Here is a 15940-nt window from a genome sequence, read left to right on the forward strand (position 1 = left end):
CGTGAAGGTCTCATCCACCAAACCCTCCCTCTCCCAGTTTCTCCACTTCACTTACCTTGGCATCAGGAGAGGAGATGTATTCCCTAATGGTTAGGGAATGTGTTGCACCAAGCACAAACCCAGAATACCTATCCATTGGGCAGATAGACATCCCTCTAGCATTCTAATTCCAAACTATTTTTTAGGATTGGAAGCTGTTAAAGTCTTCACAGCCGATCTGTGGAACAATAGAAGAGAGCAGTGGTTACTTAGCAGTTCATACACGTTCTTCATTGCCGTACTTTCTTTAAGTCTAAAATGTATGCCCAAAAATTGACCCCAAAATTCCAGGTCAATTTATTTACAGATCAGTATGGCAATGTGATAGCAGCTCTTTAAGATCTCCCTATGTGATGTGGAGTTTATTTTTCTCTGGAGCCAAGTAGAAAGAGTGATATTGCTGTTTGTTTAGGAGTCCCCCTCCCGCCCGAGTGTCTGGCTAAAAAAGAGTCTCTCTTGCCATACACACACCAAAGGAGGAGCCTCCAAGTTTTACTTTCAACCTATTCATGGGTCATGGCAAAATCCATAATTTTAGCCCCAAAACCTGGCCTCGACTTATACATGAGGCTGACTTATGGTTGAGTATATATGGTATCTCATATAGTAAAAATGAATGTAAGAAGTGGAAGGTTTCCTATCTCTGAATGTGAATAGTTATGGTTAAAAACAAGAAATTTATTTTGCATAGCTGCATCCAATAGTTCTAAAGAATGCAGAATTGTTGGGTGGTGGAATCCTAAGTAATTAAAGTAATTTTAATGTAAGTAAAGTACATTTAGCCTCTTATTTAATTATAAGACATATATTATTCCAGTGTGTTTACTAGAAATGAGGACAACACCAAAGCATGGATAAATAAGTTGCCTTGGGTCCCTTTCTGGAAGAAAGGCAGCATAGAAATTAAATAAATAAAAAGATGTACTATCTCACATTGGTGCCAAGTTGTTGTTTTTTAAGTCAAAGATATAAAATTGCTGATGTATTTCAGGTAAACTTTAGTTAGGATAAAATTCTCTCAGGCTGCATCTGCACTGCAGAAATAATCCAGATTGACAGCACTTGAACTGCCATAGCTCAGTGCTATGGAATTGTAGGAATTATAGCTTAGTGAGACATTTAGCATTCTTTGTCAGAGAGCTGTGGTGCCACAACAAACTACAGTTCCTAGAATTACATAGCATTGAGCCATGGAAGTTAAAGTGACGTCAACCTAGATAACTGGTCCCCAAACTGTGCCCTTTAAGGGATTTTGGACTTCAGCTCCCAGAAGCCTCAGTCATGTTGGCCAATAGTCTGGAATTCTGGGAGCTGAAGTCCAGAATCCCTTAAAGAGCAGTTTGGGGACCACTGAACTAGATTATTTCTGCAGTGCAGATGCAATCTGTGTTATTAATCACTTTTTCTTATTTCTGTTATACCACCCTATATCTTGATCAATAACTTCCTGGTAGTATCTGGCTAAGAAAAATGTTCAGCGTGGATGTGATCCAACATAACAATTGTTAAGTTTTTAAACAAAATAAATTGTTTGTCTTATGAGATGAATGCATTTTAGCACATTTAGCACTATACGCTGAAGGAGAATACAAAAGTAAATAACAACTCAAATCTGCTGTTACACTGATTATTTTATTATATATTTGATTAGCTAATTCTGTCAGTTCCAGTGCTTTAATATTTGCTCCTTTCATCCTTTCCCTTTCAGGATGATTACCTCTATTGGTTACTTTAGCTTGTCACTCAGCACTCCCAACTTGCATGGGGATGTCTACCTCAACTGTTTCCTGTCTGCACTAACAGAAGTTCCAGCCTGCATAATTGCTTGGCTACTTCTCCGAAACTCACCTCGGCGTTATTCAATATCTGGCACACTCTTCTTGGGAGGAGGAATTATCCTGTTTATTCAGCTTGTACCTCCAGGTCTGAACATACACAAGTGTTCTGGCTTTATTGATATTTGAAAATGCTGTATAAGGACTTTAGTACAGTTTGAATGTCCTTCATTCTGCTTGGGACCAGAAGTGGTTTGGATTTTGGAATATTAGTATGTATGTAATGATGTATCTTGGAGATGGGACCCAAGCCTAAACATGGGCTTGTTTCATTTCATATAACACCCTATAAATATAGCCTGAAGGTAATTTTATACATATTTTCACAATTTTTAAATTTTTATTTTTATTAATTTTGTGTATGAAACAAAGGTTGTGAACACTAAGCCTTCAGAAAGTTAAGGTGTCACTGTCTCAGCCACCTATGTGGACCATTTTGGATTTGGGTGGATTTCAGAATTTCGGATAAGGAATACTCAACCTATAGAATACTGGATACTTGAAAAGGCAAACTTCAGCTAGGTGTCCAAACGTTGTGTCCACTTTTTTGCCATCTAGTTCCTTATTAACTTTGCCCTATACTCCAGGAACCCCCCATTGTAAATTTATCCTAAACATGAATTTGCAAATAGAATGGTGCAACTATATATCATGAAAACTTCTCAGTGAAGAATAATATGCTGCCCAGAGATTTACTGGGTCAAGCCCTTGCCTTTGTTAGGTGCTTACAGTTAAGCAGAAAAAGACATTTGTTTCCCTTGTTGGTAACTCAATGAATACAGACACAGATCTTAAGTGCTTTCCCTGTATAATTTATACATAATTTAATTATAATTAAATATATAATTATAATTTAATTAATATTACTTTTTAAAAAAAAAACTTGTGGGAAGGATGGACACATGAGCCAGGTTTACTGCCTTTAACTGTTAGAATAGCAAAAAGCAATGTTATGGCCATGCAGAATTATTTTTTACTTGTGTTTATAACATGTCTACAGGTATCATCTACAAACGTGTTGAGTTGATTTGCTATTCCTAACACTGCTTAAAAATAGTGTGTAAAATAAGGAAAAATGTCAGCAGTTGTTCATAAAATGCATAGGAAACATTACTCCATTTCCATTTTTTCACAGACCTCCACATTCTCTCTGTCACTTTGGTGATGCTGGGGAAGTTTGGGGTCACATCTGCCTTCTCCATGCTTTATGTTTATACTTCAGAGCTCTACCCAACTGTAGTGAGAAACATGGCAGTGGGTGCTGCATCCATGTCATCCCGGGTGGGCAGCATCATTGCTCCTTACTTTGTTTACCTTGGTAAGAAATACCGTATTATTGACTTTATATCTTAAAAGCTTTCAAAAGAAAATAGCGTACAGTGTGAATATTTTTCTTAATTCTAGAAAAATCTCTGGCAGGTTTCCCTTGATTCCGTAGTAGTGACAAAATGCTTCCTGCATTAGCTTTTGAGTCATTCTTGCTTCAAAGCACAAACTTCAAAACTTCCAGCATGAAATATCATTACAGTTGGCATTCCGTATCCATGGATATTTTATCCATGGATTCAAGCATCAGTGCTTCAAAATAGTCAAAAATATATGAATTCCAAAAAGCAAGCCTTGATTTTGTCATTATATATAATGGATACCATTTTACTCCACCACTGAATTTAATGGGACTTAAGTATCCATGGATTTTGGTACCCATGGGAGAGTACTGGAACCAAACTCCAGTGGATACCAAGAGCCTACTGTAGTCTTTAGATGGCCATAAGTGTCCATGGAAGGCACATTTTAAAAATAGTAATCCATTCCCAATTCTCTCCCAGTGAGAAATCATAATTTATTTTTAGTGGTGCTGAGGGGGATTATCAAGATTTTATTAAATTGTTTCCATCCTAGTGGTGAATATTGAATATTACTGCAGCTACTTGGATACCAACTGTCACTTGGCCCTGGTGGCACAGTGGTTAAATGCCTGTACTGCAGCCATTCACTCGAAACCACAAGGTTGCGAGTTCAAGACCAGCAAAAGGGCCCAAGCTTGACTCAGGCTTGCATCCTTCCGAGGTCGCTAAAATGAGTACCCAGATTGTTGGGGGCAAATTAGCTTACTTGCTAATTAGCTTACTTGCTGTTCACCGCTATGATCTTTGGAATAGCGGTATATAAATAAAACAAATTATTAATTATTATTACAGGACTACCTTAAACTCGTTATGTTATACAGGAACATGCTGAATATAAAATGGAAAAACCTATGCATGCTGCCTTGAAGCTGCTTGGAGGAAGAGTGTGAATCAAATACAATACATTAATATCTCAAATTTTATGTAACTGTCTAACACTGTCACTTTCTCTGGATTCAACAGGTGCCTATGATAGGTTTCTGCCATATATCCTTATGGGCAGCCTTACTGTGCTGATAGGAATTCTCACCCTCTTCCTACCAGAAAGTTATGGGAATCCTCTGCCAGAGACATTTGAAGAGATGCTACAAATCAAAGGGTAAGTACAGTAGATGTTGTTGTTGTCGTCGTCATCATCATCATCATCATCATCATCATCTTCCCAGTTTGGGACTCAGTGCAGCTTACAACAGTTAGAACAAGCATAATTAAAAATGAACAGCATAAAAAATTAAAAAGTAAATTAAGTATCATAAAATTGAAAACTGTTAAAAGTCTAGTACATTATACAAGGTCTGTTTCCCCTGAAGAATCAATTCTCAAAGGTCTAGTGCAATGAAAAGAGCTTTACAGTGGACCCTTGCCTTACACAGGGGATCTGTTTCAGATCCCCCCCCCCCCCGCGTAAGGCGAATTCCATGTATGCTTGAGCCACATTCATTTGAATGGGGGTTGTATGTACAGCCGCGCACGGAGCGCCACGGGCACGCACCCCATTCATTTGAATGGGATGCTCTGCCCTGTGCGCTCCCCGTGGCTTGAGTGCATATGCTGAAGTCCACGTATAGCACGCCTGCGTATAACACAGGTGCACTGTACTTGCCTGTGGAAAGATAGTAAATGTAGAAAGAAAGTTTCAAAGCTTGAGGACAGCCACTGAAAAGGATTTCTCCTGTGCTCCCACCAAATGTACTGATGAGAGTGGTGGGACAGATAGCAGGATCTATGCAGTAGAACTGAAAACATGGGCTGCTTCATACAGGATAGAGAACCTGGACCTGAATCTTACAGGGCTTTATAGGTCATCACTAGCAATTTGAATTCTGCCTGAAATGAGACAGGCAGCTTGTGGAACTGTTGCAGTAAAGCAGTTGTGTGCTCCCTTTAGCGAGCCTTAGCTAACAATCTGCATGCTCTTTGGACTAGCTAAAGTTTCCAAACACTCCTCAAAGGAAGTTCCACATAGAGGAATTCAAACAGTATGTAACCAGGGTAGTACTGGTATTCTTAGAGGCATAAAATCTCATGAAGCTCAGGTCAAGAGACAAAAGAAAAATGTACATGGATTTTCTACCAGTATCAAAAGGATGCTAAGAACAAAACCAGTCCATAAAGGAAATCATGTATGCTCAAGATTCTTACACAGTAAATGGTTGAGTCTGCAAAGTAGGGAGGCTTGCACACTTTGGAAATTTTATTGAAGTAATGTTAGATTTTGGTTTTCTTAGTTTTTCTGGGTTGAAAAGAAGAAGAAGATATTCAACTACTTTGCCTCATTTTGCCTCTATTCTGGGCTAATACTCCTATCCCTTATTTCAGGAAACAATTATATTTTTCAAACATAAAATACATTAGCTTCAAACTTAATTGTCCTTCACTCCTGTTAATATTGTTCCATTCCACATATGGCATTTGCACAGAAGCTGGATGGCCATCTGTTGGGTATGCTTTGATTGAGATGTCCTGCATGGCATGGGGTTGGACTGGATGGCCCTTGTGGTCTCTTCCAACTCTATTATTCTATGATTCTACAAACTGTGGAGATGAAAGGGAATGCAGCACTGAATACCCTTACTTTAAATTCTCCATATTGTATGAACATAATGTCTTGGTCAGTCTTGGTAGAACCCCTTATTTGTGGTCAAAATTACACTGTGAAAAGCAACACAGTGTAAAAAGCGTTCACTCATCTGTGATAATCATCTATGCTACGCAAGACAGCTCCTGTAGAGTAACTAACCCTCTTTATTCTTTCAATTTATGCTGTTTTTGTCGTCAATAACAAGGTAAATATACCAAGACAATTAAGTCGTCCCAATTTGCCACCTAGCTCTTACTGATACAAACCATGTACCAAAAATTGTAAAATACTTTTTAAAAAGCAAAGCATATTATTTGAAGCCTGTTTAATTGTCAGGGATATTTTCTTTGATCATCTGTGATTAAATCATACATGACAAAATTTTGTTTTGGACCAAATCACCATTTAGCAGTAGTAGACTAGGGAAGAATCTAGTAATTTTTATCAGGAACATCCCTATTGGAGAGGAAACAGGTGTAAGATATCAAACTGTTGTTCCCTCTTCTACTTTATTAAGTCCTCACTACTTTCCCACATCCATAACCACTCTTATGGAGGCTATACGTCTCCTTGGGTTAACAAAATAACTAAGATACATAATTCAAACAGTAGGAAAATAGATCACTGCCCTCAAACACTCCCCTCCCCCCACTTTAGTTTTGTTCCTTTGATGGTGAACCTGTGGTCCAGGGAAGCAGCCCTTTTAAGTCCTGGTCTCTGAGCTGATGTGAGTTGGTATGAACTGCAAGAAATTGCTAGGAGCTGCCAAGTAAGGTCTGGATCCCTCTCAGAGATTTAGCATTGCTGGACAAGATGATAATGTGCAGTGTCCCTCTGAAGGCATAAACTTACTTTCTCTGCTGCAGCAAAGCTCAGTCCTGAAATAACTCTAGTGCTTTGCATTTTGTGTCTGTTCGTGCATATTCGGAAGTATATCCCATTCATTTCAGTAGGACTGATTTCCTAAGATCTGTTTAGGAATGCCTCACTTAGATTATAAATGTTGCTTGTTTACATAATTCTGGTTAGAAGGATATTTAGACAAAAGAGCATTAGAAGATGATATAAAAACTAGTGATGTTACTATCACTGTTTCTAATGTACACAATCTTCTATTTGTTTTCAGATTCAGAAATAAAAAACACACCTACAAAATAGGAAATTCAAAGCAAAATGAACTGAACAGCAAGAATCTGAGGACAGCATTATAAATATATATATCTTGGGCTGTTGATGAAATGGACAACCAGGACTTATTAGCAAATGTTTCTGAAGATAAAAATGAAAAGTCATTAATGCTGCTAGGGAAGGGGTTGTCTTATTGCCAACAGTTCACAACACAGCTATACCAAAATGAGTGGGTTTTTGGTTATGTTACTGTTGGTATACATAAAGTTCCAAGTAGTTATTTTGTGCCTTGATTTTAGAATTTGTTGGGTTTTCTTGTGAAGTCTTAAGCACTTTCATCTCATCTGCTCCTGATGCATTTTGTAAAAGAAGGTCATTAACAACTATTGGGAGATGTGAAATACTGACTGTATAGAATCTTAAGAGTTAAAGCGATAACATACCAAATTCCTTTGAACTCAAGTATCACTTTTAAAAGACCCTAAGAAGAGCTGAATGGATAAATAATTCCATTTAATGACGTTAATTTAATTATTTTAGGAAATGAATATTTTTTTCTTTCAAAAAAAGAATAAAGTTTAAAAGTTTGATCCTAATAAATAGAGGTGTAAACATTTAAAAACATTTTTAGAAGCAAAGTTGGACCTCATTTCATAAGCATGAATGTCAACAATACCTCTATTATATTTGACGATAACTGTAAAGTCCAAATGCTTAAAATTAGTTGGCATTAACCAAATGGTATGGTTTCATTGGAAGCTTTCCAGAGCATAGACAATAATGTCCACAAATTATATCTCCTCACGGTCCCTTTCTCCCCCCCCCCTCTAATTTTACTTATTTGTCAGATATACAACAGTACTCACCAAGCCCAAACTCACAGCTGGTTCCTGGGACCAGAACCAGAACTTCTGCAAATCAGATCTTATGGTGCACTCGTGTCATCCTGCCAAAAGACATTATTGTGATTTTGGGGTGGTTTTTTATGTTTATTGCACATACTGTAGGTTTCTATTCTTAGAGCAGAATATAACGAATATTTTGAAAAAAAGAAGAGTATTGCACCTAAGATACATTTGACAGTTATTTCTTTATGAGCTTTTGAACAAATTTGTAGCAAAGAAAAGAATATTGACTTACAGGTAAGACAGTTGTGCCAAGTAAAGTTCCTATACAAATCAAAGTGTATTACCCACTTAACAGTAAAATTCTCTCCTTTGCAAACAGAACATATGTCTATTTCATAACCTTTTCATGTGATGTCTCAGGATGGGAGATGAAAGACAATCTCCTGACAACAGCTTTGTGTATGAAAAAGAGGACCAGTTCATATGTCATTAGCAGCAGTGAAGTGGTGGTGAGTGGGACTGTGCTCTTGCTGCTGCTGCTGCATCTGTTCCTATGCCGCTGCTGTGGTAATGTACATCCGAACAACAATGTGTAACCTGGGTAAACTAATAGATGAGTAAGCTAAGGGTAGCTGTTCATCATTTTCTAAAGATTAACATAAGCAACAAAGCAACACTACATCCTAACTATGTTTTATACAATTAATCCATAAGACTAATAATAACTAGCCAAACAAGCCTTGCTACTGTTAAGATTTCACCATTCCAAAATCAACTAATTCCCCTTTCCCCCCATAAATGTTTTCATTTACCACGTATCTCCTATATTAAGAAGAAGATTCTGTTCTGCTGTGTCTGCTTTATTTATCAATTCTTCTTACATAATTTCCATGGCTTAATGTGTAATATGATTCTTTGAATGTTTCAGATGCTTGGAAGGTTGTGAGGTTTTGAGTCAGAAACTCCCAAGTGTTGCTTTCCAGGTCAGCATTTGAACAGTTTTTTCCTCTTCTGCCACTTTACCCTGCTTGCTCTGTGGTCAAGAAGATATATAACTTTTTGCCCCATAGCAAACTGGCAGGTAAATTATGTGCTTTAGTAATCATCCTGAAGGGTGTAGTTTGTTTGATTGTTTGTTTTCATCTCTAAGTGTTTAAGCAGTAACCACAGTCCCCAAGTAAACAGGTCCAAATCATAATTAATTTCTAGATAAAGTGTCCAGCTCTGCAATAGATGAAAATGTTTACAGTCTATTGTAATTTCTGCAATATGTCAAAACACTTTATATTTATGTAGATATTTTATACAAAAATTATGGATTCTGATCATGTTTTATATTATTGTAACTGTCACTGTTTCTAAAATTTATCCTGTATATATTGTGGTATTTTCATGGAGGACTCAGTTTTACCTGGGTTTCTTTGACAATTTAAGCTTCTCTGCATTTTCAAGAATTGTGACATTGTAAAATAAAGGCTTCATTTTTGGAGGGATCAGATTTGTAAAGACTTTTTCATTTTATAATTGCATAATGTAGTGTATATTATGGGGGAGCCTTTCTTTTTATAGTACTGATCTTAGAAAAAGTTGCTTGTTGCAGGGCGGGTGGGGATAATTGCAAGTAAAATGTACATCCTTTGCCAAAACATTATTTTCAGCGATTTACCATACAGTGGTACCTCGGGATACGAATTACCCAGGTTACGAATTTTTCGGGATACGAATAAATCCCATAGGGATTTATTGTTTCGGGTTACGAAGGTTTTTTCGGGTTACGAAAAAACCTTGGCGCTGTTTTAAATGGAGCCGCGGCAGAGCCGCGGCTTTTTTTCCATTAGCGCCTATGGCAATTCGGGTTACGAAGGTTTTTCGGGTTACGAAATTAGCCGCGGAACGAATTAATTTCGTAACCCGAGGTACCACTGTATAATGTTGGCAGTAGTCCAAAGATTACAAATGAAAGAGGGATTGAGATGGAAAATGATCTGATGCTGGCACCTTATAATGTTATTATGTAATCTTTCAGATGTTACTGACCAAGCTTTCATTAACTATTGGGGGACTCACTAATGTTAAGTGGGGAATCATTTCTTTCTGCTACAGGCCTATACAGTTTAGACCATTCATTAAAATGCATAAGATAGCATCTCAACAAAGCTCTGCCTTTTTTGCTGCCCTGCCTGGGGTGACAGAGAAAATATATACATACCATGCTGCAATAAATGGCTGTTTTAGATTTGGTGGATCACAGATTATGTTGTGTAGGCTGTTCTACTGCAAGCTTTGTAAAGTGCCTGTTTGTTGTGAGATTCTTTCCCACTCCCACCTGCAATCCCTGTTATCACTGGTCTAGCCAGACCTAATTTTGCTGAGCTTCTGAAATCCAAGAACAGTGTACTCAGGGTTGTATGTACCGAACACAACTGCTAAGTAGGGAGGCAGGAGATACCATTTTAGGAAATAGCTAAGCCTGAAATGAAGAGCCAGGATTGATTTCACACTAAAGACAAATACTGTAGATACTGCCATCTGTATGTAACAATACTCTTAGTTATAGTGAGGCCACTGTAGTTAATGTTTCATCATGTTCTCAAACTTGCTGTTCTTTCATATAATATACTCCAAAATAAAGCTCCTCTGATTACCAGATAATTGGTGTATTTTTTCCCCTCAGAAACGTCTTGGAACTGACTGGGTGCTCTGGTCACTACACTACATCTCATTTCACTGAACTGTAAATAGTTTGGATTTGTTGTAGATACAGATGGGCATACCTCAAAGCCTCTGACAAAGAAGCTCCTTTTTACAAAGATGTTTTGTTTTTACCCACCCAGCCCCTTTTCTTTTCCTCTGTCTAGCTGGAAATTTTTGAACAGCATGTAGAGGGTGGTGAAAGAGGGCTGGAAAAACACAGGCTTTCAGTGAGTGGGTTGCAGCAAGAATCCCTTACTGAGCATATAGGAAAAAACAAAACAGAGAGTGGGGGGAGCAAATTAGTTTTGTGAGACTTTTAACATTCTACGTCAGAACTCTGGTGCCACAACAAACAACAGTTCCCAGAATTCCCTAGCACTGAGACAGGGCAGTTAAAGTGGTCTCAAACTGGATTATTACCGCAATGTATTTTGGCCCTAATACTTGTTTTGAAATCATCTTGTCCTTTTGACCAGAGAATCAAGCCTTTTCACTTCAAAAGACTTCAAGGCATATTTTTTTAAAAAAAACAAATTGTTTAAAAATATGGTCTTACATTTGATAGAGAATTAGAATAGTGATTCTGATTTTCCCAGCTATAGACTTTTAAGTCTATATTTATTCAGCATGTTAGTATTCCAAAAAAAAATTATACATTTTCTAATTTGAATATTGCTACAATACTTGTTCCAGTATTCAAAAAGTGTAGTCTATTTCTATCTTAGGAAATTCAGTCCATTTCTTCAGTTGATTGTTGGCCCTTTATTAGGGTTGCCATCCAGGAGGACCTCAAAACCGGGAAAAATGTAGGACAAGGCTTAAAAATGTAGGATTTTGATTTTAATTTTTTATTTTTAATTTCCTGGCCGGGAAATTAACCAAAAAAAAAAGGTCCTACATTTTTAAACCTTCTCCAAGGCCTCGCTGGGCCTGGGAGACAGCCTCTCCCAAGCCCCAGCGAGGCCTTGGAGGACTCTAGGGCCTGGGAGACTCTGTAGGCAAGAGGTGCACCATGTTAAAAACTGCATTAAGCACACTTAGGCTGCTGCCACACTGCTTTCACTCTCATCACTCCATCCTATGGAATCCTGGGATTTGTAGTTTGTTGTGGTGCCAGGGCTGGGCTCAATCTCAAGCATAAGAGAGGCAAAAGGCTTGGGCTGCATCTACACTGGAGAAATCATCTGGTTTGAGACCACTTTAACTGCCTCGGCTGAATGCTATGGAATTCTGGGAATGGTGGTCCCTTTGCAAACTGACTCACACTCACACAGCTAGGACTTTGGATAATGATGATGATGATGATAATAATAATAATAAACGTGGAAGGTCCCTTTGCAAACTCACACAGCTAGGACTTTGGATGATGATGATGATAACAATAATAATAATAAATGTGGAAGGTCCCTTTGCAAACTGACTCACACACAGCTAGGACTTTGGATAATGATGATGATGATAAACGTGGAAGCCAAAAACACACACACCCCGGCCCAGAGAGGCCTACCTTTGGTCCTCTCCTTTCCTTTTTGCTGCTGCTGCTGCTGCCGCTTTTGTTGCGGCTGGGGCTGCCCTCCGCTCCAGTCCTTTGCCGGCCCAGGAAGTAAACAGATGAGAGCTCATCCTCTTTAACCTGGGCGGCCAATGGGGGCAGAGAGCTGGAACAGCCCCACCCCTGCCAGCAGTCATAGACTACTGAAACAGGGGGCAGGCTGTTCCGCTATTGGCCAGCCAGGCCCAGCTTGCCAGCCAATAGTAGGTGGCCCTCCAGCGCGCCCGGGAAGATTAAATGTGAGTGTGGGCGTGCGGAGGCGCGGGGCTCAGCACAGGCAGCAGGCCCGGCTTGTGGAGGCGAATCGCGGCGGCAGCATCCACAGCAGGCCACACAGCAACGGCTGCAATGGTGGTGGCGGCGGTGGCGGCCACAAGAGCGGCCAAAGGCGCCGCCATAGCGGCGCAATAACAAAGCCAGGTGGCAAACAACAAAGCGTACCGTGACCGTGCAGACGGTCCAAAAGCGGGAAATACCCGCCCCCCGCCGGGTTATAGCAACCCTACCCTTTATCTATTTTGGAAATCTGCAAAACCTTAGCTGGCCAGGCACTGAATCCCAATTTCTGGAACTGCAGAATTTTCCATTGTGATAGCAATAACAAAAGGTTTATTGTAAGTTTAGCAGTTTACCAATAGTACAAATTCAAAAGATGTACTAATAAGCCTGGATCACAATGCAAGTGACGTGCACTGGGAAATAACTAGATGCAACCTTGCATCTAGTCATTTGCTTGACTATAGTGAATTATTTATGCTTTACTTTACTTAGTATTAAAGTAAAAAATTGTGATTTATATGTTTCTTCTTTGTGGTCTCTGCGAATCATACAAATGGGTTTTACTGCGCAGAATTCATTACCACACCTGATTTACTTGCTTATTTGAACACAAGCTCAGTGGAATAGGACTGAATCTTTTTCTAAATGCTGTCTAAAGTCCCTGCAGTACAACAGTTTTTACTGTGGAAGTTGTAGCTGTGACTAGATACAGACAGCATTGTACACTGTCTTCATAATACATGCACAGAGGAAAATGAGATAGATAAAGCTTGACTGCTGTCTAGCGAAAAGTAAATTGGAGTCACACAGCAAAACCTCTTTAAAATTGAAATTAGTCTGATCTTGTTTGTTTGCTTTGATAGCTTTTACAAGAAAAGCACCAACATTGTATAATCTTTGAGTCTGTTTTAAAAAGCTTTGGAATTTATTTTAATCAGATTAACGTATATTTGTAGTGTCTAGAAAAAAATTTAAACAATGAAGAGCCTTTCACAGTTCCCAGTAAGGAAAGTATGCCTTACTCCTGGATGTCATATATAATTATATGGCAATTAAAATTATAACCACTGCATTTTATTATGATTGAATCTGTTAATTCTTTTTTATCAATATAGGTCTCCAGTAAGCAAAAAACAAGTCATCTGAAATATATAAAGTTGTTGTCCAGAAAGTAAAGTTAACCCCACCTTTTTTATTTTCTTCAATTGAATCAACTCTTGTAATCCATAATTCCAGTGACAAAATTGAAAACAGCATGGGTTCATCTACTTAAAATAAAAAGTTACCCTAAGATGGATATTTTGTACACATGTGTAAAGATTTCCCCCTGCTTCCACTTCATATCTTGGGTAGGTTTTGTGGAGATGATGTATTTCTATATGGAACTGTATAAAAGGAAAGGTATTCCCTTTACATAAATGTCTAGTCATAACCAACTGTATGGGCCAGTGCTCATCTCGGTTATTAAGCCGAAGAGCCATCATTGAGGACTGCTCTGGTGGTCATGTGGCCAGTATGACTGCACCGAATGCTGTTAGCTTCCCACTGAGAAATGGTACCTACCTACTTGCATTTGCATGTTTTCAAACTGCTAGGTTGGCAGAAGCTGGGACTAGTGACGCTCACCCCATCATGCAGCACCCGGGCCTTGAATTGCCAACCTGCCAATCTTGCAGTAAACAGTCAGTATCTTAACCACTTAAGCCACTACACACTTTTATTCATTTATATCCCGCCTTTCTTCTGGTACAGGGACTCAAGGCAACAGAAAAGGTTGCACAACCTTTCTATTGATTAGCATACAATTGGCCTTCCATATCCACAGATTCTGTATTCACTATCCATGGCTTGAAAATATTCAAAAAAATAGATAAATTCCAAAAAGCAAACCTAGATATTGCCATTTTATATAAGGGGCGCCATTTTACTACACCACTGTATTTAATCGGACTTAAACATCCATGGATTTTGGTATCCACAGGTGGGTCCTGGAACCAAGCTGCAGCAGATATCAAGGACACACTATATTTGGGGGAAAGGGAAAGAGCCTGAGGATCCATTTTGTCAGAGGTATAGTCTCGCTGCCCTCCCCTTCCTTATTTCACCTCAGGTCAAACTAATCCTAAGAATGGTATTCTGACCACAGTGCTATACCAGTTCCCTAATTCCAACCGCTGTCATTGTCAAAGACTGTGGATGCTGAAGTCCCATTAAATACAATAGCATAATAAAAAGGTGTCGCTTATGTAAAACGGAAAATCAAGGTTTGTTATTTGGAATTTATACTTTTAAAAAATATTTTCAAGCCATTGGTGCTTGAATCTGGATAAAAAAATTGTGGATAAGGAGGACTGACTGTATATTGACTTAGTTAATGGGACAGGAATCTATTTTTCTAAAAATACGTTAAAGGAGGGCCATAATGAATATTGTATTTTATATGCATTTTTTAAAAAAAATTAGTATGGTAAGATAGGCAAAGTAGAAACAGATGAACATTTTCCTGAATATGCTAATTTAATACACAATTTAGCAGGCCATTAACAATGAGATACTGAGCAAAAAAGAAGGTTAAGGAGTGTACTCTACTACTTCCTGCTGTCCACTGAAGGCAGTTTTCCTACACAATCCCATTTCTGCCCTGCTCTTTGTCCCACAGAGCAAAGAAGGTCAATATCTAAATTTTCCCTCTACATGTTCTAACATAGTATGGGAAGGCTTTCTTGAACAGAAAAACATTCAGGTGAAATGTTACAGCTACTCCTCTCCCGCAGGCAATTGCCAGCAACACTGAAAAGGGTGTGGTTTGGGCTGGAGGCCAATAAGCCAGTTCACATTGGATTCTTTTCTTCACCATTTCTACTATGGCTTTCCTTTGCTGTTAATTTCTTCAACACAGAAGAAATAGATGTTAATATAATGGAGGCTTCTATACTTCATTTTTGCCTCCTTTTCTAAGATGAAGAGAAAGGAAGCTTGCCATCCAGCTGTTTGCTACGGCAAGCATAGCAGTACACAGCTACAGTAATAATTGTCTACAGAGCAGTTATTCTACACAAAGATGAAGAAAGCATTCTGTAGGTTAGACTCCATGCTACAAAAATCATTCCAAGGTCCTTGTCACCACAAGAAATGTCCAGAAGAGAGAACTGATGAGCATATATAAGAAACAAAAGCAAAGCAGGATATAGGTGTCCCAGTGCTGATAGATGGTCACTTGTTTGTTGTTGTTTTTGTTGTGTGCTTCCAAGTCATTTTTGCCTTATGGCAACCCTGAGGCAACTCTACCATAAGCTTTTCTTGGCAAGATTTGTTCTGAAGGGGATTGCCATTGCCATCTTCTGAGGCTAAGAAAGCCTGACTTGCCCAAGGTCACCAGTGGGGTTTTATGCTCTAGCTGGGAATCATATTGCCTATTAATTAAAACCTAATGTGTTTTGGCTTCTATCAAAGTTGTCATTCTTCAGGGGACAAACATATAGGCGGGTTACAGACCGCCCATTTGGGGCGGCCTGCACCCGCCCCGTTCCCCGCTGTATCGGGGCCTCAGCTGCCAAACCGGAAGCCTCTGAGGC

General features: G+C 38.9%; 1 protein-coding gene across 1 annotated transcript in view; it reads left to right on the top strand.

Annotated features, from left to right (window-relative positions):
- Nucleotides 1-9333, top strand: part of LOC121922145 (solute carrier family 22 member 4-like) — a 73660-nt gene extending 64327 nt beyond the window's left edge. The window contains exons 7-10 of the mRNA XM_042451155.1: nucleotides 1748-1962; nucleotides 3010-3192; nucleotides 4247-4382; nucleotides 6991-9333. Of these exons, the coding sequence (XP_042307089.1) occupies nucleotides 1748-1962; nucleotides 3010-3192; nucleotides 4247-4382; nucleotides 6991-7075 (619 nt within the window). The 3' untranslated portion in view covers nucleotides 7076-9333. The remainder of the gene's footprint in view (nucleotides 1-1747; nucleotides 1963-3009; nucleotides 3193-4246; nucleotides 4383-6990) is intronic.
- Nucleotides 9334-15940: the final 6607 nt, after the last annotated feature.

Source organism: Sceloporus undulatus, chromosome 2 (assembly GCF_019175285.1).
Source record: "Sceloporus undulatus isolate JIND9_A2432 ecotype Alabama chromosome 2, SceUnd_v1.1, whole genome shotgun sequence".
NCBI classification, from domain to species: domain Eukaryota; kingdom Metazoa; phylum Chordata; class Lepidosauria; order Squamata; family Phrynosomatidae; genus Sceloporus; species Sceloporus undulatus.